General features: G+C 35.4%; 1 protein-coding gene across 1 annotated transcript in view; it reads left to right on the top strand.

Annotated features, from left to right (window-relative positions):
* SPATA6 (spermatogenesis associated 6) overlaps window positions 1–23,008 on the top strand; it is a 149,253-nt gene extending 126,245 nt beyond the window's left edge. The window contains exons 12-13 of the mRNA XM_065880015.1: window positions 14,069–14,160; window positions 22,763–23,008. Of these exons, the coding sequence (XP_065736087.1) occupies window positions 14,069–14,160; window positions 22,763–22,943 (273 nt within the window). The 3' untranslated portion in view covers window positions 22,944–23,008. The remainder of the gene's footprint in view (window positions 1–14,068; window positions 14,161–22,762) is intronic.
* The last annotated feature ends 4,560 nt before the right edge of the window (window positions 23,009–27,568 follow it).

The raw sequence follows: 27,568 nt of genomic DNA, 5'->3' as shown, positions 1-27,568 counted from the left end.
CTTTACAAGAATAGTTTGTCCGCCCGTTTTTTTGTTTTTTGTTGGTTTTTTTTGCGGTACACGGGCCTCTCACTGTTGTGGCCTCTCCCATTGCAGAGCACAGGCTCCAGACACACAGGCTCAGCGGCCATGGCTCACGGGCCCAGCCGCTCCACGGCATGTGGGATCTTCCCAGACCAGAGCACGAACCCGTGTCTCCTGCATCGGCAGGCGGACTCTCAACCACTGCGCCACCAGAGAAGCCCTGTCAGCCCCTGTTTTAATAGTATTCTAATAAGAATACCATCATTTATCAATTTATTCTACTTTTTATTTGGGGCTAATACTAATAGTGCTGTTATCAACATTATTGTATATGTTCTTTGATGAACATATGTGTACATATTCCTCTTCATTATATACCTGAAATAGAATTGCTGAATCATAAGGAATGTGCATATTCTTCTCTAGAAGACACTGCCAAAGAGATTTTCAAAGTGTTCCAGTATCAGTGATTGAGAGTTCTAATTTCTACATATCCTTGCTAATTCACTGTACTTTCTAGGTTTTTTTGTTTGTTTGTTTGTTTTCATTATAGCTATTCCAGAGGGTATGAATTGATAATGTTTCATGGTTTTGTTTTGCATATTCTAAAACTGTTATTGGGTACATACAGGTTTAGAGTGTGTTTTTGTTCTGACTGATAGACCTATTCATTGTTGTAAAATGTCTTTATCTCTAGGAAAGATTTTGCCTTCAAATAGAGTTTATCTGACTTATTATAAGCCAACCAAGTTTCTTTTTGTTAATGTTGCTTTGTATTTTTCATCCTTTTACTTTCACCCTTTCTCTGTCCTTACATTTAAGGTATGTGTCTTATATAGTTGGGTTTTTTATTATTCAGTTTTCCCCTTCTTTATTTGGTGTCATCATTTAGTTTACTGATATTGTTGGGCTTTTATCTCCTTCGTACCTCCTTTAACAAGCAGACTTTTTACCCTTTAATTTAGGATATATATTTGCTTATTATTATTTTAATAGTTGTACTATAAAATACATCTATCCTTTATTATAGTCTAAGTTTTTTTATTTTTCCAGTTTCCTGATAATGCTAGAATTTTAGAACATTTACACCCCATTTACATCACTTTCCCCTTTAAAGTTATTGTTGCCAAGCATTTTAGATTCCACAATGCATTGATAGTACTGATATACAGTAATGTTCATTTATATTTGCCTCTATATTGTTTTTTTATAGTAATATTTATATTGATCTACATACTCATCTTTTTTGTTGCTCTTTATTTTTGGATTCTTTTTTTAATTTGGATCATTTCCCATTTGCCTGAAGAATTCTCTTTAGTGTTTTTGATGCAGGCCTACCTTTGGAAAATTTGCTTATTTCCATTTACTTATTATTTATTAATTATTTATTTACATATCTACTAAATCTGTGAAAGACTGTTGGCAGATGTTTTTCTTCCTGTACTTTAAAAATGTCATTCTGTTATCTTATGGCTTTATCATTCCCTTGAGAAGTCAGTTGTCAGTCTTACCCCTGCTACGTTGAATGTAATGTCCTTTATCTCTGGCTTCTTTTAGTATTTTCTCTTGCCTTTATTTTCAAAAATTTGGTTTTATGTATTATCCTCTGCTCAGGATGCTCAGAGCTTTTTGAATATATAAATTCCTGACATAAATTAGTTTGGGAAATTCTAGCCTGTTATCTCTTCATATATGCTGTATGACTGCTCCTTTATTCCTTACTTTTTGTGTGTCCGGTTACATCTGTTATACCTTTTGATTGTCTCCCACATGTGTTTTGCATTCCTTTCTGTATTTATCATTCTGTTTTGTCTTTTATTGTGAATGTTTCCTGTGAACCTATCTTCTAGTTCACTGATCTTGTCTTCTGCTGTTTCCAATATGCTGTTCATCCATCTATTAAGTTTTTTTTAATTTCAGCTACTTAATTTTTAGATATAAAATGGCTTAGATATATTTTTATAGATGCCAATTTTTTGAACTCCTTAATCTTTATTTCTATTTTGTCCAAATTTTCATTTATTTTCTTAAACATGTTGATCATAATTATTTTAAAGTGCTTGTTTCCTGACTCCAATACCTGGGTTAAATTTGTGATTTGCTTCCTTTGTCTTTTTACTTTCGCTTACTAATCATGTTGTTCTGACTCTTTATGTACCACTTATTTTATAATTAAATTTTAGATATTATGTTTAAAACAAGTTCAGATTTTTCCAGGTGATGAAAGGGTTCCCTCTCTCCTCTACTAGACAGGTAGCATCATAGACCGATAACCTTGATTTAAAAGAGACTGAATTGGGTTGAGGCTATGTTGATGTTTTGGTAAATCTCAGTTTACCTTTAATCAAACTTTTGCTGAATCTCAGTTCAGCCATCTTTTTTAGGCATGAGCCTCCAGTGTTTTCAATTTAGAGCCTTTCATGTCTTTGTCTTCTCAGTACCAAGAAACCGAGACAGCTTCCATCCTGCTTGTCAGAGGTTTTAGGCTTAGTTCCTTATATTCCCACAGCAGGGAACTTCAGAAATTATTCATGTATTTGAGTCCCCTCTAGTCTCTGTTTTTGTGACACCAGTTCTGCATAGTCACCAAGATGTCTGCTGGTTTCTCTGTCCACCAGCACCAGCTTTATGGCTAGTTCCAGCTATTCTCAGAAATAGGTGTCCTCAGGGAAAATGTGATTGCAAATGGTCAACTGTCAATTCGCTACTTTCCAGGGCTTTCAACTCTCACCTGCTGTGTTATCAAAGTCTTTCTTCCTGATGGATGTTTGTCTTTTAAGTACCATCTGATTATATGAGATAGTTCTTTTGCTTTTCAGTCATTTTTGGATTAACTTTTTGCCGCCAACCTGGCACACCTTGAAAATTTAGCAAATATCTTGACAAGGACCTTTCATGTGTTTGAGGCTCTTCTAGTCTTCAGTTTTACGTCTCTAGCCTAGTGTGATCCACAGAAAAATTCTGCTGGATGCTCTGTCCCCAGAAATAAGCTTTGCCTGAGCCAAGACCAAGTTTTTTAGCTTAGCTAGTCCAGATTGTTAAGAGTCTTCAGTTTAAAAATATAGTTCCTTAAGTGTCAATATTACTTCTAGGGTTTTTGCTTCTTGTGTTTTCAAGGCCTCTTGCCCTGGCAGATCTTTATTTCTTAAGCACCATAAGACGGTACTAATATCTGCTCTACTTTTCAGATACTTTTGAGTTATCTACCTAGTAGTCCCAGGCAGCTTCATAAATCAATAAATGTCATGATTGAGAGCCTAGTTGTATATCTAAGGCCTCATAAAACTCTAGTTTCATCACCCCACTCCTACAACCATCAAAAGCTTTGTTAGTTTCTCTGTGTCACAGCAATGACCCTTGTCCTAATCCAAGCCCTGGTTCTCAGCCTTTTGTCCACACTCAGAATGTGCAAATGCTTTGAGGAAAAACAGAAGTGCATATCATTAGCCCACTTGTCTGCACCTTTCTAATAACTTAAACAATATAAACTTTTTATTTTTTTCTGGCCTTTCTAGATTTTAGCAAGAGCATTGGTCTGCCATGAATTATTTCACCTAACCTAAAAACAAATTTCTATATGTTTTATGAGGAGATTTGTACCTCTTGTGTGTTTGTTTTTTATTGCTGCCATAACAAATTACCATAAATTTGGTGGCTCAAATTAATTATATTACATTTCAGTAGACCTGAATTTCAACATGTGTCTCACTGGGCTAAAATCAAGGTGTCTGTTTTCTACTTAGTGTTTCCAGGGGTGGATCCATTTCCTTGCTTTTTCCAGCTTCTGGCAACTGCCCACATTTCTTGGCTTGTGGCCACTTTCCTACACTTGCAAAGCCAGCAACATTGCATCTCCCTAACTCTTATTCTTAGTCACATCTCCCTCTGTCTAACCACAGCCACAAAAGGTTTCTCTGCCTTAAAGAGCTTATTTGATTAGATTGGGCCCACCCAAATAATCCAAGGTAGTCTCTTCTTATCAATATCCTTAACCTTAATCAAATCTGCAAAATCCCCTGCTGCCATGTGAGGTAACATATTCACTGGTTCTGGGAATTAAGGCATGGACATCATTGGGAACCATTATTTTGCCCACCACAATGCCACTAACATCTTCCTGGAATACCCTTCTCTGGCAATTGTTAAAATTTTTTTTTTCTTTGTCATATATTTTCAGCAGTTAAATATTATACACTTAGGTGTGGTTTTCTTTGTATTTATTCAGTTTGACATTTATAGTGCTTCTCAATAAGCACACATTAGACTTGGTCTCTGTGTGCCATATGTCTCTTAAGGTCTTTTATTTTCATTCCTGGGCATTTTCTAATGGGCATGTTTTATATTACGAATATATTTCAGTCTGTGACTTGCATATTTGTTTTTTTAACAAGAGTCCTTTTGTGAATACAAGTTCTTAATTTAATGTATCTCAGTTACTTTTGGTTACTTTGGTTCTTTTGGTTAGTACTTTGGCTAGCACTTTCTTTACCCCATGTAGGAAAACTTTGGCTAACCATGGTTCTAAAAATATTCTCCTATTTTAAAAATCTTTAAGTGTGTTGCCTTTCACATTAAATCAACAATGCATGTGGATTTGATTTGTATGTATAATGTGAGATTTGGATCAAGATTCATTTTATCCCCATATGATTAAGATCCAGCATCTTTCTCCAAACAGCCATTCTTTTCCTCACTGTATTTACATGGAGATAGTCCTGGATGCTGTTCTGTTCGATTGGGAGTTTAGATACATAAGTCTGTTTCTGAATTGTCTTCTATTTCATTGGTTTAATTGTCTAATTTTGTATTAATACCATACTTTCTCAGTTGCTGTAGGTTTATAATAACTTGATATCCCATGGCATAAGTCCTTCAGCTTTATTTTTGTTTGCAGATTGCTGTGATTATTCTTGGTTCTTTGTATTTTTATCTGCATTCCAGAGTCAACTTTTCAGTTTTAAAAACCCTGCTAGGATTTTGATTGGGATTACATTAAATCTGTGCTTTGAGTAGGGGAGAACTGATATCTTACCAGCATTGAGTCTTTCAATCCACAAAAATGGTGACTTTTAAAATTAATTTAGATCTTTAATTTCTTCCAATTATGTCACAGTTTTTATTTTAGAAGGCTTGCATGTATTTCGGTAGGTTTAATCCTATATGTTTGATATTCATTATGCTATTATAAATTGTATCTTTTAAAATTCTGTCATCTGTTCTTGGTATGATGACTTCTTAGAATAGATTTTTGTATAGTGACCTTGTGTCCAGTGACCTCCTTACATTCACATATTAATGTTAATAAATGGTAGATTTTTGGGTATTTACGTATGTAATCATAACATCTGTAAATAATGACATTTTTATTTCTTCCTCTTTAATCTTTATGCCTTTTATTTATTTATTTTGCCTTATTACATTATCCAGTGTTTCCAGTATCCAATAGAAGTGGTTATAGAAAGGGCATCTTGTCTTGTTTGCCATCCAAAGAGAAAGCTTTTTATAATTCTACATTAAGTATGATGATTTATGTAGACTTTTTGTGGGCATTCTTTTCCTGATTACAGAAGTTTCTTGTATTCCTTATCTTCTAAGCATTTTTTAAAAATTATAAATGTATGAGTTTTATCACATTGCATCTATTGAGGTGATTATATGCTTTTTCTCCTTATTTTAATGTGGTAAATTACTTAATTTTCAAATGTTAAACCATACTTGCATACTTGGAACAAAATGCTTGGTCATAATTTTTTAAAAATATATCACTGGTTTCAATTTGCTAGTATTTTTCCTAGGATTTTTACATCTAAGTTAATGATAGTGATTGGTATGTAAGTTTCCTATCTTGTGATGTCCTTCTCAGGTTTTGGCTGGCCTCATAAAAATGAGATGGAAAATATTCCCAATTATTCTCTGTAAGAGTTTGTGTAAGATTATTTATTTCTTAAATGTTTTAAATAAGCCCATCTTTGACAGTTTTGAATAATGGATTTAATTTGCTAATTTCATTTTATTGTGGCCAGGAAACATCTTTGTACGATTTTAGTCCTTTTAAATTTATTGAGCCTCATTTTATGATCTAACATAATATGGTCTCTTCTGGAGAATTTCCCATGTGTATTTGAGAAGAATGTATATTCTGCTGTTGTCTGATAGAGTGTTCAGTAGATGCCTGTTAGGTCTCATTGGTTTATAGTGTTGTTCAAGTCTTCTGTTTATTTGTTGATCTTCTGATTGTTCTATCCATTGTTGAAAGTGAGGTACTGAAGGTTCTAATATGGAGGAGTTTCTCATTCTCATGCTGTATTAGGGTTCTCCAGAGAAACAGGATGTGTGTGTGTGTGTGTGTGTGTGTGTGTGTGCATGTGTATAACAAAGAGAGAGAGAAAGAAATTTTAAAGAACTGGCTTATGTGATTGCAGAGGCTTAGTGAGTCCAAAATCTGATACGCAGGCTGGTTACTCAGGAGAGAGTTGTAGTTCAAATCCAAAGGCAGTCTGCTAAGCGTTTTACAGTGTCCAGTCTCACATTTAGGTCTTTAATCCATTTTGAGCTTATTTTTGTGTATGGTGTTAAAGAATGTTCTAATTTCATTTTTTTACATGTAGCTGTCCAGTTTTCCCAGCACCATTTGTTGAAGAGACTGTCTTTCCACCATGTATAGTCTTGCCTCCTTTGTTGTAGATTAATTAACCATGGGTACGTGGGTTTTTTTATGGGCTTTCTATCCTGTTCCATTGATCTATATTTGTATTTTTGTGCCAGTACCATAGTATTTTGATGGCTATAGCTTTGTAGTATAGTCTGAAGTCAGGGAGCCTGATTCTTGTAGTTCCGTTTTTCTTTCTCAAGATTGCTTTGGCTATTCGGGGTCTTTTGTGTCTCCATACAAATTTTAAGATTTTTTGTTCTAGTTCTGTGAAAAATACCATTGGTAATTTGATAGGGATTGCATTGAATCTGTAGATTGCCTTGGGTATTATAGTCATCTTGACAATGTTGATTCTTCCAATCCAAGAACATGGTATATCTTTCCATCTTCTTGTGTTGTCTTCGATTTCTTTCATCAGTGTCTTATAGTTTTTGGAGTGCAGGTCTTTTGTCTCCTTAGGTAGGTTTATTCCTAGGTATTTTATTATTTTTGATGTGATGGTAAATGGGATTGTTTCTTAAATTTCTCTTTCTGATCTTTCATTTCTAGTGTATAGAAATGCAACAGATTTCAGTGTATTAATTTTATAACCTGCAATGTTACCAAATTCACTGATGAGCTCTAGTAGTTTTCTGGTAGTGTCTTTAGGATTTTCTATGTATAGTATCATATCATCTCCAAACAGTGACAGTTTAACTTCTTCGTTTCCAATTTAGATTACTTTTATTTCTTTTTCTTCTCTGTTTGCCATAGCTAGGACTTCCAAAACTATGTTGAATAAAAGTGTCAAGAGAGGAAAACATAGGGAGAACACTCTCTGACATAAATTGCAGCAGTATCTTTTTTGATCTGTCTCCCAGAGTAATGGAAATAAAAACAAAATTAAACAAATTAGACCTGATTAAACTCAAAAGCTTTTGCACAGCAAGAGAAATCATAAACAAAATGAAAAGACAATCCACAGATTAGGAGAAAATATTTGCAAGTGAAGTGACCAACAAGGGATTAGTCTCCAAAATTTACAGACAGCTCATATAGCTTAATATCTTCAAAACAAACAACCCAATCAGAAAATGGGCAGAAGACCTAAATAGACATTTCTCCAAAGAAGACATACAGATGGCCAAGAGGCACATGAAAAGATGTTCAACATGCCTAATTATTAATAGAAACGCAAATCAAAACTACCCTGAGATACCAATTCACACCAGTCAAAATGGCTATCATCAAAAAATCCATGAACAATAAATGCTGGAGAGGGTGTGGAGAGAAGGGAACCCTCCTACACTGTTGGTCCGAATGTAAATTGGTACAGCCACTATGGAGAACAGTATGGAGATTCCTTAAAAAACTAAAAATGGAGCTACCATAGGATCTTGCAATCCCACTCCTGGGCATATATCTGGAGAAAAACATGGTCCAAAATGATACATGCACCCCAGTGTTCATTGCAGCACTGTTTACAATAGACAGGACATGGAAGCAACCTAAATGCAATCGACAGAGGAATGGATAAAGAAGATGTGGTACATATGTACAATGGAATATTACTCAGCCATTAAAAAGAATGAAATAATGCCATTTGCAGCAACATGGATGGACCTAGAGATTGTCATACTGAGTGAAGTAGGTCAGACAGAGAAAGAAATATAGTATAATGTCCCTTGTATGTGGGATCTAAAAAGAAATGATTCAAATGAACATTTACAAAACAGAAACTGAAAACGAACATAGACTTAGAGAACAAACTTATAGTTATGGGGGGGGCGAAGAGTCGGGGGAAGCAATAGTTTGGGGAGTTGGGGATTGACATGTACACACTGCTATATTTAAAATGGATAACCAACAAGGACCTACTGTATAGCACAGGGAACTCTGCTCAATATTATGTAAAACCTAAACAGGAAAAGAATTTGAAAAAGAATAGATACATGTATATATATAACTGAATCACTTTGCTCTACACCTGAAACTATCACAACATTGTTAATCAACTATACTCCAATATAAAATAAAAAGTTAAAAAAAAAAAGGCAGTCTGCTGGCAGAAATCCTTCTTCCTGGGGAGAGATCAGTCTTTGTTCTATTAAGGCCTTCAGCTGACTAGATGAGGCCCACCCACATTATGGAAGGCAATCTGCTTTATTCAGAATCCAGTGAATTTAAATGTTAATCTCATCCATAAAAGTGCCACAGAAATATCCATTATAATGTTTAACCAAATGTCTGGGTACCATGGCTAAGCCAAGTTGACACATAAAATTAACCATCACACATGCTTTTCCACACTCTGCCTCCAGAAGTTTGTAAAAATTAGCATTTAAGTGTTCTTTAAGTGGTCTTCCCTTTAGTCTTTATTATCCTCTAATATACTTAAAATATAAATCGGTTTATAGAATTAGAAAAACCTGGTTCAAGGCCAGCTCTGCAACTTCTTATCTTTGTGACTTTGAACAACTCTAAATTTTCTCTACATTACGATTTAGGAAATTGAAGCATTAATTGTCCAGGGTGATAATGCAAATTAGAACTAGTGGTTAAATTCTATTGGAATTCTTGTTCTTGTACACACTTCATTATAAATAGTGTTTTGAATTTGACAGCAATAAAACACATCTTATAGGTTTTTAAACTATATATGAGAATTTCATTTGAGAATGACAGGTGTATGTTTTATTAAGTACTATTTAATTAGTGAGATGACTACCTTTTAGTTCCTGCTTTATCATAGACTTTTTTTTTTTAACTGGCTGCAGCTGTGGTTTGGCTGCTGCTTTTCTTTTTAAAATTTATTTATTTTTGGCTGCATTGGGTCTTCGTTGCTGCGCGCAGGCTTTCTCTAGTTGCGGCGAGCGGGGGCTACTCTTCATTGTGGTGCGCGGGCTTCTCATTGCGGTGGCCTCTCTTGTTGCGGAGCACGGGCTCTAGGCGCGCGGGCTTCAGCAGTTGCAGCACGCAGGCTCAGTAGGTGTGGCTCGCAGACTCTAGAGCGCAGGCTCAGCCGTTGCGGCCCGTGGGCTTAGTTGCTCCGCAGCATGTGGGATCCTCCCGGACCAGGGCTTGAACCTGTGTCCCCTGCACTGGCAGGGAGATTCTTAACCACTGCTCCACCAGGGAAGCCCTATCATAGATTATTGAATCACTGTTGTCCTAAATTTTTCAGTTTGCAAGCATGTATGGGTATCTTTTATTTCTTTGTTCCAGGGGTGTTCTAAGAATGATGTCAGTTACATGTATAAGATAGTGATCATTGGTGACAGGAATCTTAAGAGAACATTTAACTTACTGCCAGTTTCAGGGAAGGAGAGCCCACAGCTCCTTCTAATAGTACGTCATTTTATTAATGACTTTTGCTGAAAGAAAACTGTTTCTTCATGGAAATCCTAAAAAAAATTCTTCTGGGCTAAATTATTTCAGAATACCCTCATAAAAAACTAACTGAATAGATATTAGCTGAAAGAGTTTGAGCTTAATTTTCATACTGGAGAATAATCTAATGGTTTAGAATGGAGATTTTTATTTTATAGTCCATCTTATTTGCATTTCAGGAGGGAGTATAATGTAAATAAAGTTAGATCTGGGTTTAAGTTCCAGCTCTGCCACTTAATAACTTGTATCTTTGGGCATGTTGTTAATTTTTCCAAGCTGCAGTACCTTTTTCATAAGGTTATTGAAGGCTTACAAGATATTCATTTAAGAAGTACCTAACTCAGTCCTAGATACCTTGAAGGAACTGAACAAATATTGGTGTCATCCATCTTTTCCTGTGTTTACATGTGGACAAATGGGAATGTCGGTGAGAAATAAGAGGGGAATCACTTCCCTATGCTCTGGAAATATATTTTTCTGGCACTAATGGGAATGATATATCTCTTCTAATACTTGTTTTAGTCATAGTTAATGGCTTATGATAGGTATGATGTTTGTTGCCTCTCTGCTTTTTTATAACTTGATCTTTTTAAAAAAAGCTTACACAAGGATGCTTATAAGAGATATGTATGTGTTTGAATATATATAAATGTCACGAAATGGTCTTAAAATTTGAAGAGAATAACCGTGAAGGCCATATAGTCCTTTTTGTTTCTTGGGGCAGAATTCCCCTTCCTGAATTCCTTGATTCTAGATAGGTATTAGTGCTCTATGTGAATAGCTTTAGTGATTGTGCCCTTACTCCCTCTTACGACAGTCATTCTGTTTTTAGAATGCTCTATTAATTAGGCAGTTCTTTCTCATTTTGTCCTTTATTATATCCTATAATAATTCTACTTGTTGATCCATTCTACTCATAGAGATTCACAGAAGAGACAAACTTTATTCCACATGTGTGCAGGAATCATGTCTTAGTCATCTTTCTATCCTCACAGAGTCTAGGATAGTAAGTACCCAGCTCAAAATAGGGGCATTATTCAATGAATAATTGAGGTTCAGATTTCTAAGGCCCTTTTGTGTTTTTTTCATATATAAACTTTTAAAATTTAGTCTACATTTTTTATTACTCCTGGTCAAAAATTATTTTTTTCAACTGTATTGACAAAATTAAATCAGGAATATTGATTTATGTTTATGTCTGATATCACTTATCATATAATCTAGAAATTAATATTTCTTCCAAGGATAGAATTTTAAAATTCAACATCATTTACATCTCTTTCATTCAGTTTTTCTTGCAATATACTCTATTTCTGAAGATTGAAAACATATTAACATAGTGTCTTATTTCTTACACTTTCCTTTGCAGTGTCTTTTGTACTCATTACAGGTGATTACATTTTCTGTGATATTAGTAGAGCAAATGCTCTACTTCATTGGCTTATCAGACTGGACAAAAATAAGCAACATCCATCTATATACTATTTAAGAAAAAGATGTAAACATAATAATAAGGAAAAGTTAAAAATAAAAGTACAAATATATATCATCCAAGCACTGACTAAAGGAAAGCTATTGTAACTATATCAATGGTAAACCAAAAAAATGTTAAGGGAAAAAGCATTAATAGAAATAAATGGAGTTACTTCGTAACAGTAAAAGGGCTCAATTCACCTAGAAGTTATAATAATTCTAAATATATATTCACAGTTTCTGTGATTTTTAAACTTGCTCTATTATGTATTGCTTACATTTTTTAACTGAATGCTCTCTTCCTAATTTCATGCCATCACCAAATTTTTAAAATCATTTTTCTTGATAATCTTTTTTGGTTTTTTTTTACATCTTTATTAGAGTATAATTGCTTTACAATGGTGTGTTAGTTTCTACTTTATAACAAAGTGAATCAGTTATACATATACATATGTTCCCATAGCTCTTCCTTTTTGCGTCTCCCTCCCTCCCACCCTCCCTATCCCACCCCTCCAGGCAGTCACAAAGCACCGAGTTGATCTCCCTGTGCTATGCGGCTGCTTCCCACTAGCTATCTACCTTACATTTGGTAGTGTATATATGTCCATGCCTCTCTCTCGCTTTGTCACAGCTTACCCTTCCCCCTCCCCATATCCTCAAGTCCATTCTGTAGTAGGTCTGTGTCTTTATTCCTATCTTACCCCTAGGTTCTTCATGACATTTTTTTTTCTTAAATTCCATATATATGTGTTAGCATACGGTATTTGTCTTTCTCTTTCTGACTTACTTCACTCTGGATGACAGACTCTAGGTCTATCCATCTCATTACAAATAGCTCAATTTCATTTCTTTTTATGGCTGATTAATATTCCATTGCATATATGTGCCACATCTTCTTTATCCATTCATCCGATGATGGACACTTAGGTTGTTTCCATGTCCTTGCTATTGTAAATAGAGCTGCAATGAACATTTTGGTACATGACTCTTTTTGAATTATGGTTTTCTCAGGGTATATGCCCAGTAGTGGGATTGCTGGGGCGTATGGTAGTTCTATTTGTAGCTTTTTAAGGAACCTCCATACTGTTGTCCATAGTGGCTGTACCAATTCACATTCCCACCAGCAGTGCTAGAGTGTTTCCTTTTCTCCACACCCTCTATAGCATTTATTGTTTGTAGATGTTTTGATGATGGCCATTCTGACTGGTGTGAGATGATATCTCATTGTAGTTTTGATTTGCATTTCTCTAATGATTAATGATGTTGAGCATTCTTTCATGTGTTTGTTGGCATTCTGTATATCTTCTTTGGAGAAATGTCTGTTTAGGTCTTTGTCCCATTTATGGATTGGGTTGTTTGTTTTTTTGTTATTGAGCTGTATGAGCTGCTTATAAATTTTGGACATTAATCCTCTGTCAGTTGCTTCATTTGCAAATATTTTCTCCCATTCTGAGGGTTGTCTTTTGGTCTTGTTTATGGTTTCCTTTGCTGTGCAAAAGCTTTGAAGTTTCATTTGGTCCCATTTGTTTTTATTTTTTTGTTTTTATTTCTATTTCTCTAAGAGGTGGGTCAAAAAGGATCTTGCTGTGATTTATGTCATAGAGTGTTCTGCCTATGTTTTCCTCTAAGAGTTTGATAGTGTCTGGCCTTACATTTAGGTCTTTAATCAATTTTGAGCTTATTTTTGTGTATGGTGTTAGGGAGTGATCTAATCTTTGATAATCTTTGTTCAGCTGATTTCTTACATAAAGTGAATGACCACCTTATTAATACTAATCCCTACAGCAATCTGTGCTTCCTGGTTCCTTTTACCATCAGTTCTCTTTATTTCTGTTCCTGTTTGACTACAGAAAAGGGTATTAGCTAGTAGTTGAGAAAGATATTTGATACTAAATTATATAAAATTACCATATGTAAGAACATCCTTACCGTGAATGACAGAGTTTACAAAGCTATCTCTTTAGAATTCTATTTCTTATGCCCTTGAGTTGGTCTCTCAGAAGTAAAGAACAGCCTGCCCATAGAAGGAGGAGGAGCCATGTGTTTTGATTCCAACTACCCTGTCTTTCGTTTTTACTTCTTGTGGCTTGTTACTGCATTTTGGTATACACATAATAATTCTAAATCACTTCCTTCGTAAGTAATAGGTATGTGTTAAAATGCTTAGATTTACATAGTTTTCCCAAATACTTATTTTTCAGAGTGCAGGTATAATCTTTTAGGAGTCCACATAACAATGTGTAGGCTATTACCTACTACACATCTTATTACATATCTTGACACAGTATCCATTTCTATTTATTCATTGATTCAAGAAACATCTGCTGTGTTTCTAGTCTTTGATAAGCAGTATTAGTAATACTATAATAAAACTGTATTAGTTTCATTGAACAGAATAGTAAATTCTCACTAACCCTTTTGTTCCTTTCCTAAGAAATCCAGCATTTAATTCAATTCCTTTCATTGGGGGATGGGGAGAACAATTACCACAGAAACATGGGTGTCATTTTAATTATAAAATAAATTAATGGAAATCTTTAAATTTTTCAGGATGAGAGAGACCCAGAGAAAGAAGATGAACTGGAATTGAAAAGAGGTCTTTTATATAAAGACTCTGCCTATGACAGTGACCCAGAGTATAGGTATGAGCTTGGTTAATACAGTGTATAGAGGTCTTCTCATAGTATAAAAATAACCTGGTTTTTAATATGCAGGATTTGTGGCAAATTTAGACTCAATATTTATTTATTTATATTTTATTTTAACTATGTAAAATCCTATTATAGTATTTTAATGTTTGCCTTACTGAAAATTTTCAGTGAAAACAAATATAGTCAATTAATGGTGGTGCCTTTCATCCTACTTAAGATTTCTAGTGTATTTGGCTGCCTTGCAAATCCACATATTCAGGACTTACTTCAGGGTGTATTTATTCTCATCCTGAATAAATGAGTAAACAACAGGTTTCAAAATTTAGATCATGAGGGCTTCACTGGTGGCGCAATGGTTGAGAGTCCGCCTGCCGATGCAGGGGACACGGGTTCCTGCCCCAGTCCGGGAAGATCCCACATGCCTCGGAGCGGCTGGGCCCGTGAGCCATGGCCGCTGAGCCTGCGCGTCCAGAGCCTGTGCTCCGCAACGGGAGAGACCACAACAGTGAGAGGCCCGCGTACCACAAAAAAAAAAAAATTTAGATCATAAGTAAGCCTTTTTTATTTTTTTATTTTTCCCTTATGTTAATAAGAGAAATTCAGTTCTTCTAGCCTAAAATTTCAGAAATGTTAGTAATAATACAGTTTTTGCAAAATTATACTAGCAAATCTCATGAAGACTTTTGAAAACTTTATGTTAATTGCCATTAAGTGTGGTATTAAAAACTGAATGTAAATTGTGAGTTTATATAACTAAAGTTTCTCTGAGGCCTTTGATGCTATGCCACTGATTACTATATGGCTTCCACCTTCCTAAGTTTCCTGAAAAACAAGTGTAAGAAAAAAGCTCCAGATAATGGAATATGTTTTATTGCTAACTGGTGTTTTGGACTGAAATCTCTGATATTTGCCCTGGTAAGCTAGGCTAGGCATTCCATAAACATGTGAGGACTTTTCCTTTTGTCCCTTACACAGAGTATAAGTCTGGACTCCTGTCCAAAGTTACTGCTTCCCATCCTTGAGGAAACCTAGGTCTCTCATGAAGGAAAGTAGTGTATTTTAAATGAGTTTGAAGAAAAAGCAATCCAAATGGGAAAAGGAAGGGCCAAGGAAGTGCATACCTTGATGAAGAATTTGTACCCTTTATTGTTGTTACTTAAACTTCTAATTCTTAGATTTCCGGTATATGGATTAGCATCCCAATTTTGCATTCTGTATCCACATAATTAATTCTCACTGGGGTAAGAAGTGAGTAGGGTTGATAAAGCAAAGGGTCTGATTTTCAAACTTCTGTATGTATAATATGCTTCTTAAAAATATAGATTTCTACTTTCTACCTCCATAGATTCTGGTTCCTAACATACAGAGGTGTGACCTAGAAATCTGCATTTTAAAAAGTATCATGAATGATTCTAGTGAAGGTAATATAAGGACCATATTTTGAAAAGCATTGGTTTCTATTTAAAGTTTGCCATAAACCTTAGTATTGGTTCTTTTTCTAGTTCACCAAGCAATGTTAATGGCCAAGCTTTTGGTCACCTGAGACTGTTTTAGTACCTCTCACGTGAGAGAGTTAAGCAGAGCATCAGGAAAGTTCTGCTTACACATTTCTGAGATATCTTTACATTCCTTGCTGCTTCTCTTGGACCAGTAGGACATACTTGGACCAATAGGACACAGTGGTCAGTGCTTCAAGACATTTTATAAGAGTGTCTTTGCTATTAGCTCCAGAAGCTACTTAACTGATCAGGGTATTATTTTAGTTTTATCCCCAAGTCATATTATATAGTAGGCCAAGAAGTCACCCCATTCTACTTTCCATCTCAAAGATGAGAGAACCGGCAGTCACAGTAGTCACCCACTTGCTTGCCTTAAGGCTTCTATCAGCAGAAATCAAGAGGGAACTTGAGATCTTGGCTAAAAATTACCCCTCTGCAGACATCCATTGACACAGGGGTCAAGAGGAAGTCTGCATGGACCTCTGGAATGGCTGAGTGAGGAGCTCAGCAAATCCTCTCCTCCGAAAGCAACAAAATTGAGCAGAATTGTCAAAAACAACAATTTAAGGACTCTGGAAATTGACCAAAGGAATATAACAAATTGAGAAGGGTTTATCAAGAAAATCTACTGAAGCTCAATGAGAGCAGTAGGAGTCTGTGGCATTTTGCCTGGAGCTCCAGTCCCCACCCCCCAACCCCCAGCTCCTCAGCACAAAAGTTCTACTGAGGCAGTCACACCAAAAGACAGGCAGCTCTGCTGCCAGAGGGGACTGACTTTATATGGCGCATAGCATAGGAAATTTCATGTGTGGGGGGATTAATGGAAACAATAATGATCCCACTGGCAAACAATAAGGGAGGGCTTGAGGTCTTACTTACTGCTTACTGGGGCAGACAACAAATATCCAAGGACAAGATAGCCACAGTTGTCCTTGATAAAGTTCTACGTATCCCTGGTAGTCTAGAACATTATGTGTGTGTATAAGGCTGTAAACATGTTCAGGAGAGACCAGAGAGCGTGTTAGGGAACCACTACTCCATGGCTGAGTGTGAGGCCTTATGAAGGCAGAAAGCAAGTTCTAGGGCAGATTTATCAACCAGATAAACTTTGAATGTATTTCCTAAGCCACACATAGGTCCACTGGCAAAAGATGGAAACATTATAGGATTATTGACTCTGACCAATCATTTGTTGGTCATCAAGCTGTGTTGACACAGGGGCAACCCCTAGGAGGCCAGGCTTAAAAATAGAAACAATAATTGAAAAAATAAAAATGAAGAGACACCAGCAACTACACAGTGCAAGGGAAACAGACTTCACAGCATAGGTCCAGGCAAGTCATTAAACAAAGAATCCAAAGCAACTTGGTAACGAGTGAGAACCCAGAATTGCTACAATTTTTATCTAAATTGTTGTTTTCAACAAAAAATTATGAGACATGCAAAGAAACAGTAAAGTGTGATCCATACACATGAAAAATGAGTTACTAGAAACCTCCTGAGGCAGCCCTGGGGATGTAGCAGCTATGTTTAAAGAACTAAAGAGAAGTATAATGACAGTCAAATAGAGAATATTCATGAAGAGATAGAAATTATTTTCTTTCATATTTTTCCCAGGAAAAACTATGCCCAGGACTCAATCCTTTATCTTATGATCTAGATATATATTGTGGCTATCAGCCATGGAGTACAGCAGATGTTCCATGTTTTCTGCAGGAAGAGCAGAATGGCAAATTAGAGTGCTTGTTATTTCATCTTCCGGGCACCAGCCTATCCGTGCTAGCTGTCCTGTGTTTTCTATCACCTTTGAGAATGAAATTCACTTGAAAGAACTCTCTTATCAAGGAGTTATTAAGTGACCGTTTACGTCCAATAATTTAGGATTTGAGAGCTGGATTGGGGAAAGAATTTACTACCCATGAAGACGTCCTTTTCAACTTCCATATTGCCTATGTTTCAGGAAATTGTAGGCATTTGCTGTGGTAGCCTTGCCAATTTCCAGGGCCCTGGGATGCTCTTTCTCCTTTTAGTACCTTCTATATATTTTTCAAATTTCTTCAGTTTTCAGGATGTTGCAATTTCTCTATACTGTAGTATAGAGAAATTCTGACATCATTATTCAATTTGATCATTAGTCCTAACTAAAGACCAGGCCTGAGGTGATGCTTCATGTAGATGGGAGTTGGCCACAAAAAGAGAGGGGAAGATGAAAATAATTTTAATTTTATGTTTAGAACATGACTTGGCCTTTTATGACTATTACCCCAGATTTTTAGCTGTGTTGTTCTTTTATGGAACTAGCTATTGATGTAGACTGTTTTCTATTGTGCATGTTTTGCAGGTCATTAACAGTAAGAATATGCTCAATATAAATGCTTTAATTATGAAATTGTTTATAACAGAATCTCAAACTGAGTAATTTAAACTTTGACTATATATTTTTGAATAACACAGATTGACTATAGTTTTCATTTCCTGCCCATTGCTCACTATCTGATTAACTTGGTAAATTTACCAAGATGTCTTTAGTACTAATAAATGAAAGAAAAAAAGTCTAAATAATATATAGACTTAAGTCTCTTGAATAACTAAGAATAAGCTTTCAGTTTTAAGTGAGAAAATGTTGCTCAAATCTAATTTGAATTCTTTGGATTTTGTGTTACCTGGTATTTTTATTGCTATTTCAGGCTAATTTGTGCCTTGGTTCTGTTACAGTATGATGTCTGGAATAACCAATGTCTTCTTGTTTATCTAGTGAATGCCTACTCATTCTTTAGGACTAAATTCAAGTTATTCCCTCTTCTGAGATACCTTTTATGACCTCAGCAGACTGTTAGTCATTTTCTCCTTTATCCTGCCACTTCCTCTCACATATATAATTTCAATTAGCAATATTTATCTCATAGTGATCATTTCATTATATGTCTGTTTTGCCCCCTTCTGTTAAGTGTGAGGCACAGATGTTTTGCTTACCTTTGTTTTTTGACTGCCCCTCAAGGTCTCTGACGTACTAGGAGCTCAATTTTAAAAAAAAAACAGTTCAAATATTAAAATTGGGTCTTTTATTAATAATGATCAGTTGCATTTGCTGAAACTCTTTATTATTAAATATCACATATTATGGTTGTGATATTTAGTAATATCTCTAGATAAGGAATCAACAGTGGAATTAATAATGATGAAAGCTATTAGAACTTATTTGTTGTCAGTGGCTCATTTCTGCACATCCTTACTCAGAGAGGGGAAGTAAATCACGTATAAGTAACCAGTCTTCAGTATATTCATTTGAATAGACTTCTATTAATGTTTACTGTATAGTTTCTGTGAATAATAAAAGAAGATAAATGGCAACATGCAATTTTTTTCCCGAAGCTTTTACAATTTTATAGAAAAGCCACTAATTTAGTGCTTTCTAAAGTGTAGTTCCTAGACCAGCAGCATCAGCATGACCCTGGTACTTGTTAGAAATCCAAATTCTTGGACCCCATCTCAGACATCCTCAATTAGTAACTCTGGGGGTGAGGCTCAGTAATGTGAGTTGTAATAAGCCCTCCAGATGACTCTGATGTGTGTTAAAGTTTGAGGATTACTGCTATAATTTATCAGTAAATTTTGATGTCTTTAATGACATTTTATCTTTGTGTGGTATATTTAAAGATACAAAATGCTTTACAGATTTTATTAGACCATAGTTTAGTCTCTCCCTGTCATCTATTCTGAACTCCAAGATTTTGAGTATTTTCCTTCCTACATTCCATCCATCCATCCATCCGTCAGTCTATCCATCATCCATCCATTCAATGTCTATAGAGCATACATCACATCCTCAGTACTATTCTACATGTTTTGTCAAAGTTGTGCTTGATAGGAACCTTTATAGAGTATTATGGGAAGGAATTCATCTCTTTTATTATGTCTTTATATTGAATCTTAGATCACAAGTTTAAAGTATAGACCATGCATCATCATCTTTTAATGTCATTTTCAACTCTGGTTATTTGAGTACAAATGGCAAATGGCCAATTTTTGTATTCTCATGACCTTCCAGCTATTTATTAGAGTTAATATTATTTGCATGGCATATCCATCTTACCCTCTGACCTTCGTTTTCATGTATATAACCTTATAGATACTTTATCTGAAAACTATGTGTAAAGTAGTATGTACTTGGTCTTCATTTCGTACTGATACAGAAAACACTGTCAGGGTTTCAAGTGAGTTTAACCTTCTGTAAGCAAAATACTAGTATCCTAGTCCATGTTAAGCTACCTGAGACCTTTCTCTTCTCTGTATATACGCTAGGCCTTAAAAAATAAATTTATAATTTATACCTTAGCAACATTTAAGATTTGAAAGTGCTCGGTTCTCAGGTATTATCCTGGTCTCTTTTTTTTTTCTTTTTTTTTCTTAATAGTTTTGTCATTATTAAATAGAGGGCTCCCTATTCAAGTAGCAAAAGTAAATTGCCAAAAAATATACTGCATTTAATAAAATAGCAATTTTATCCCTGCTTTGAAGATAACCATTTTACGTTATATAGCACTAATTCAGTGTTTTGTAGAGGAGGAACTGTGAATGCTTTGAATGAATGAATGCTGGAGATACTCATGGTAAAATACAGAAGTGTAGTCTTTAAAAGCCTATTACTGTAATAAGACCTTTTAAGTGTCGCTTACACATTGTAAACTTATTAATATTCCCAATAATGGAAAATCAGAACTGACTCAATATGTTCACAGTTTATTAGTTAGATAGCCAAATACTTCCATGTCTAGAGGTAAATGTTGCTTTTAAGATTCTGCTACTCTTTGTTTGCACCTGTCCATGCGTATTAGAACCTGTTCTGCAAACACCTCTGTTTTGCAAACACCTCTGTTTCGCAGTTCAGACTTCTAGGAAGAGCCAATTCCCAAATTCTCTCCGGAGAACTACAGTACTGTTTACTAAATTGAAAATTTTGCAATTTTAAATAGAAATAAACTTCCTGTCAAAATTTGCAAGATTTTAAAAGCATTAGGATGTCTGTTTTGGCCACTTCAGCTCTTTTTCACAGACCCTTATCAGGTTCACAGTTGCTCCTAAAATGATTTCTGAATTTTATTTATTCACTTATTCATTCATATGATAATTTATGATAGGGATTAGGAATTTGATTTACAATCTCAGAAAAACCTACACAATGATTTTTAAAGTTAGCAGCCCTACTATTACCTACCTTTCTGAGATTTGGGTAGTAGCTTAATAAAAATTCAAATTTCTGTTGACTAGGTTTATTGTGGTAGAACTAGCCCGGCAAAATATAGAGTTCAGAAAAGAACATTATCATCTGACCATCAGTATGCAGTAAAGTTGATGACTGTGGACAACAGGGAGATTAAGGACAGAGCTGTGTTTTGTGAAATACTAATTAGTGCATGACTTGACATAAAACAAAAAAAGCAACAAATAAACCAAACACAGCTAAACAAACAAAACACAACATGTGGGACTCCTGAAGTAGTATGAGGGAACAGAGGCAAATGTGGGGACTTAGGCGGGTAGATATACTTGCAGAGGTACAAAGTACATGCAGAAGAAGTTCTGTTAATGTATTTGTGTGTGTGATTTCTCTATCACTTGACTCAAATTGTCCAAAAAACTGTTTTGAGTGACTGTTCCAGTAGGAGTTAGGCTTGGTGAGAAATTGTATGAAAGACATTGTATTCAGTTGGTTAGACTATTTCTTAAGCAAAGCTAATGAAAGAAAGGTGGAAGCTATGGGAAGCTCTAAGAATGATAACACAGCCACTTTGTGCCTTTTTTTGTGACCACTTTTACTGAGTTCAGGTGGTAGATTGACTTCAGGTGAAATAGCAAATTCTTTTTACAGGTATCCAGCTCCCAGAGTTGCTATTTCACGATTCACAAGTAACATCATGGGACCGATGAGTCAGGGAGGAAATTGTTTGTTTTGTGTGGAGTGAGATTCCAAATATATGAAGTCAATATTTGTAACATTTAATAGCAAGGACATACAGTTTTATGTGGCATAATCTCTAACATGCCTGAGAGGTCTTATCTATAACAAGTACTTCATTTATTAAAGTGGGTTCATTATTTGTTTAAAAAATAAAATAAACTCAGTCTTTTAAAAAGTCAATGTTTTATTTCTAGCAAATTAAAGAAAAGCACTATCAAGCCTTCAGAAAGAGTTACCTTTTCTTCTCTATTCCCATTACAATGAGCCTAGTCCTGGTCTATTTTATAGCTTCCATCTGTTCTCTCTCTTTTTTCTTCAACACCCTCAAAATAACAGTATTTCTCTATCGCTTCAAATACAGACTCTCCCACCTTGTTTTCCGTTTTCTAAAAGTGATTCATATTCAGTCGAATTTTCTACTCCTCCCTGAGGACAATAGCATGCCACAGTGGAAAGGACATTAGAGCCACAGAAATGGTATCCTTTTCCATTCTGCCGCTTACTACCTAAAGAGGCTTAGGCAAGTCACTTGACTTCACTGAGTCTCAGTTTCCACAGTTACCAACTTCAGAGGGTTGTAAGATTTTTTATAAATATGTATAAATATATATAAAGTACCTAGTAGTTCAATGCCTTATATTTAATAGCTTTTGTGCGCCAGGTGAGCGATGTACTATGCACTTTACATATATCCTCTTTGGTTTTTTACAACAATTACTGCAAAAATACAGTAAAGGAAGCTGAGACCCTGGACAATTGAATAAATCGCCCAGGTTCCCACAGCTTACAAAGATGGAGCTGGAATTCAGTTCCAGGTCTGCCTGACTTCAGAGGCCAAGCACCCTCACAACTGGCCGTACCATACCATCTGTGCCCTGCTTTTACCCTGCCGCACCTCCCTCTCTTCTCAGAATTTCTTTTTAACTCTCACATACCATTTTCATTTTATTGTTTTGTAATTGTTGCATGCAAATAGCGTCACTCTTTGAAGGCATAAGCCTTGTCACATTTTATATCTCAAAGCCCAAACAGAGTACCACACACCTATAAAGTACTTAGTAAATATTTGATTTATATAGTACTACCTCTCATTTTGTTTCCTCATTGTTCTAATCTTTTATATCCTTTTTTATAGTTCATTTCAGCAGCCATGTGGCACTCTCCATTTGGATGATGGCGAATACTGGTCCAACAGGGCAGCCTCTTATAAAGGAAAATCTCACCGACCCATCTTTGAGAACAGCATGGACAAGATGTACAGGAACTTATACAAAAAGGCCTGTAGTTCTGTTTCTCATACACAGGAAAGCTGCTGAGACCAGTGGTGATAAACTGTATGAGTGTCCTTGTCAACTTCTCAATGAAAACGTTTGATGTGATCGGTATCTGTATTCCTTTTCTTTTAAACAGGTGGTTCTAATTGAGTACAGTAGTTAGACTTGAGTAAGTTTATTACTTCAAATGATAAATTATCATGCGCAAACCTTCTTTTTCCAATCACAGTAAAGAATGCTATATTCTAAAAGTCAAAGCTCTGCAACACAATTACAACCTCCATTCTGATTCTGGGAAGGCTGTTCTGTCACATCTCTCTCGTATCACCAGCTACAAATCCAAAAACAGATTCTCTCTAGAAATGTTCTTCTGCCTTAATCACCTTGTAATTTTCTTTTCACCGACTTGACTGGTTATCTTGTCTAAGATTTAATTATTATTATTAACTCCCTTTTCTTGGTCATGAGCAAAAAGATATACTGTACGAAGATGAATTTCCCAGGAGTTTAAACCCTGTTTTAACTAGTATTTCCTACCGTTTGCTCCCTCAGAAAAGGCTATTGATATGTCTTAGCTCCTAAGATACAGCTTATTTTTCAAATTTTCTATAATCATCCACTCCCTCTTCTCTGAAAGAACCACCTGAGCTACTTAAAATGTTTAGCAGTTAGCTAGAAATAGGAATGGCTGTGGGCGATCCACAATGTGAATAACTGATTTTTAAAGACAGAATTTTTTGCACGATTTTCTTCTAGAGCCATATCTTTGGTGCATCCAGAATCAGAAAGTAGCCTTTGTTAATAAGCCTGTAGAGACTCAGAAAGAATAAGGGACTTATATTGTAATTTCATCTCTTTAGAGTTTTCACAGGTATCAAATAGCCCAAGAAAGTAGCATCCTTACTTTAAAGGACACTTGGAACCATAAAGTGGAGGAAAATATTAGAGCGTAACTCTTTGTACTAGAAAGTTGTTAGTTGAGAAAATTAGCTTCTCCCCCATGCCCCAAACACACCTATGAGGCCAGTGAGGCTTTGAAGATAGGAAGAAATCAGTTACCTTGTATTCACCAGAGTGAGTGGAAGAAAAGCAGAGAATAGGACACGGTAAACTTGGCTTATAAACTTAAAGAGTTGACTACAAGGTAATGTTTTTCTCATTGACTCCATCTTTGGTTAATTTTATAGTTATGATCTTAAAAGAAAAAACTTGAGTTAAACTCTATTTAAATTGGAATCAGCATGTAAAATTGGGTGATTTATTTTTGTAATAGGAGAAAATACATAATACTTGTTATCCAGTAATAAGACTTTTTTACTTTGTGTTTGAGTGTTTTATCTGTGGCAATCTGCAAGGTATTGGCAAGCACATCAGAGATAGGAGCCAGGTGTCCTAGGCTTTAGATCTCTGGTCCTTAGTTTCCTCAGTTATCAAATGGAGAGAATGGAGTAGGTCAGCATTTCCTGAACCATGTTCTGTAGACCACTGTTCTAGGAGATGGCTGTAGGAAATATAAGTATTTCATTGGTCATGTAAGTTTAGGAAAAATCTATGCACTGTATTCACACCCCTCAAACTTAGAGAGTCATGCGTATGAAAACAGGAATGAAAGGGGGTCTTCTGATGCTGAGAAAACAGTGGTGAACTGGAGCTGTCCAAGTAAACAGTAGCATGTTAGAGGCTCTAAGAAATCCTGGCATAAATATGTTTTGCTCTAGCGTCTAGAAGAAAGGCTGACACATAGTTGGTGCTCATTAAATATTTATTGAATTAACCCAGAATTTCCTAAACTAAATTGAGTGTGTAACAATATTTGTTGTTATGGTTATCTTTCCCCTCCCATTCTGCTCCCCCAACTCCCCATACTTCCTCTGAAATGCCATCTGCAGGTACATGTGGACACAGTCAGGGAAATACTGGACTACACAATCACTGAGCTACCCTCTGGCTATAAGTTATATGTTGATGTTTTGTATAAGCTTTTGAAGGTCAACATTGAATGATGGTTTTTAAAAAATAATCATATGTACAACGAAACTTAGTATCTTTTCCCCTTTGGTAGAAGCAAATGAAAAATTCCTCCCTTTAAAAGTTGCTTCTGGTGAAAAGAACAAATATGAACTTTAAAGAAAATATTTGCTCTCATAGAAAATCTCCTGAGTGAATAAGTATCACAAAAATTACTTATTGCACCTATATTTGCCATTGTCATACAAAGGCCACCAAAAAATGGGTCTCAAAGGGGAACTTTAGAAAGTGTTAATTTGAAAGACATTTTCCTATGGATTAAATTTGACATCTCTCTGAAGGATCGGATGTAAATTTCCACATATGTAGCATCTTTGCTAAGTGTCTATTTCCATTCCCTAGGGGAAAGAGTGATTTTTTTTGTTGTTGTTGCTACCCTTAACTATTACTGTGAATACTTAGGTTGTATTATCTTTTAAGAGTAAAACCTTTAAGTACTAATAGTTGCCTTTTCTCATTGAAAGAATCAGAAAGGTGCAGTAGTTTTTTCTCTTAATCTTTTTTTAATATCCCCTAAAATCTAGTAATAGTTACTAGGCTTAATATGAAAGATAAATAGGTCTGTCCTCTTCTTTTTAATGTAACTTTTCCTTTAAGTTAAAAAAAAAAAAAAGAACCTGGGAATTTCAGGAAGGAAAATGTTAATTCAACTAAGAAAAAAGATGAATCATTGGACTGAGAATGAATTCTCCCTGGTTTCACTACTAGTTGTATAACTTTGTTTAAGTCATTTATCCTTCTTGGAGCTCAGTTTTCTTACCTGTAAGGTGAGGAAGGGGTTAATTTAGAATGACCTTTTAATGTTCCAACATTTTTCTAGTTCTATAATTGATCAATATAGACGATTAGGAAGTTCTAGGCAGCAGAGTTGTGTTGTGATTTCAAAGATAAAGCCCTTGATTAAAAATCTGGACCAAATGGAGAATTCTCGTTATTGTGTTCATTTTCTAATAATAGGTTTTTTGAGATAGTTAATATACTACAAAATTCACCCTTTAAAAGTATACAGTTGAGTGGCTTTTAGTATACTCACAGAGTTGTGCAACTGTGACCACTAGCTATGTATAAAATATTTCATCACTCCAGAAGGAAATCCTGTACCCATTAGCAATCACTCCTCATTCCCTTCTCCCCTCAGCTCCTGGCAACCACTAATCTGCTTTCTGTTTCTATGCTTATTCTGGACATTTCATATAAGTGGGATTATATAATATGTGACTTTTGTGTCTGGCTTCTTTCACGTAGCATAAGGTTTTCGGGACTCATCCCTGTTGTAACATGTATCAGTACTTCATTTATTTTTATTACTAAAAAATAATCCATTGTATGGATATATCACATTTTATTAATCCATTCAGTTGGTGGGCATTTCATTGTTCCCACTTTGGGGATATTATGAAAAATGCTGGTACTATTAACATTTGTGAAGTTTGTGAGGACATATCTTTTTATTTCTCTTGAGTATACACTTAGGAGTGGAATTGTTGGATCATATGGAAACTCTATGTTTAACATTTTGAAGAACTGCCAAACTGTTTTCCAAAGTGACTCAACCATTTTACCATTATTATGTTTATTTTTATCTTACCTTAGGAACTTAGGCTAATTACACATTCAAGCACTCATTCACCCATTTATCACATATTTATTGAGCACTATGTTAGATATAGAGTATAAAATTTTTTAATGTATCTTTCCACAAGCATGCAGATTCTATTGAGAGAGACAAATAACAGTGTATTTCAACATTTGCAGTGGTTTGGTAACTTCTATGATATAAGAATGCAAGAATGAGGATAGGGCATGCTAGCTTGATGCAACAGAACCTGCAAAAGTGTGAAAATGGGAGAGAGCATGATTGTTCAGGAAGCTCCAAGTGCTTTAGCTGGAGATTGTGTGCAAGGTTGCAAATGCTTTGGTGGGACAGTTAAGAGGACCGCAAAGTGAACAACAGGCCTGGAGCAGCATTCGATGTGGTAACTTTTGAGCTGGGCATTGAAAGATGGGGAGGACTTTTGTGTATAGGAAACCAAGATGGAATAAACTCAATATTGATCAGCTTTTATGAGGGTGGAGGTGGGATTGAGGAAAATGTCCAGTAATCAGTTAAAGATCTAGAACTTGGGAGAACTCAAGAATACAAAATGGATTTTTGAAGTCAGATCAAAATAATGAATTCAGATCAAAATAAATAAAAGCTCTATGTTGTTCATGTCCTAATTTGTATGTGACCATAATAGGTGCCCTGAGAGTAGTGGAACCCAAGTAATTGTACTTTTTACTTATTACTGAGGCCATTGTGGTAGTGAGTTAGTTTGAGGGCCCCCTTTTAGAAATTAAGAAAGATATTCTCCTCCCAATCCCAGATTGTCTAACTAGCTAGAAATTTATTCTACAAAATGAAGAGGTAAGAGGGAAAAGCAAACTTGCCGTTATTGAGTTATGAGAGTATTATTTATCTCTGAATGATGTACTTTGAGTTTAATTATATGAAATTCCTTAGACAGCCAGAACTTGTGACTATTCACCCATTTAACAAATATTATTGAAGGTCTACTCAGTTTCAGGCAATCTGCAAGGCACTGACTGACATCTAGAGATAAACATAAACCTAGTTCCTGACCCTAGTTTGTGGGAGG

The sequence above is a fragment of the Phocoena phocoena genome, chromosome 1 (genome assembly GCF_963924675.1).
Source record: "Phocoena phocoena chromosome 1, mPhoPho1.1, whole genome shotgun sequence".
NCBI classification, from domain to species: domain Eukaryota; kingdom Metazoa; phylum Chordata; class Mammalia; order Artiodactyla; family Phocoenidae; genus Phocoena; species Phocoena phocoena.
This window is presented reverse-complemented; position numbering and strand designations above follow the sequence as displayed.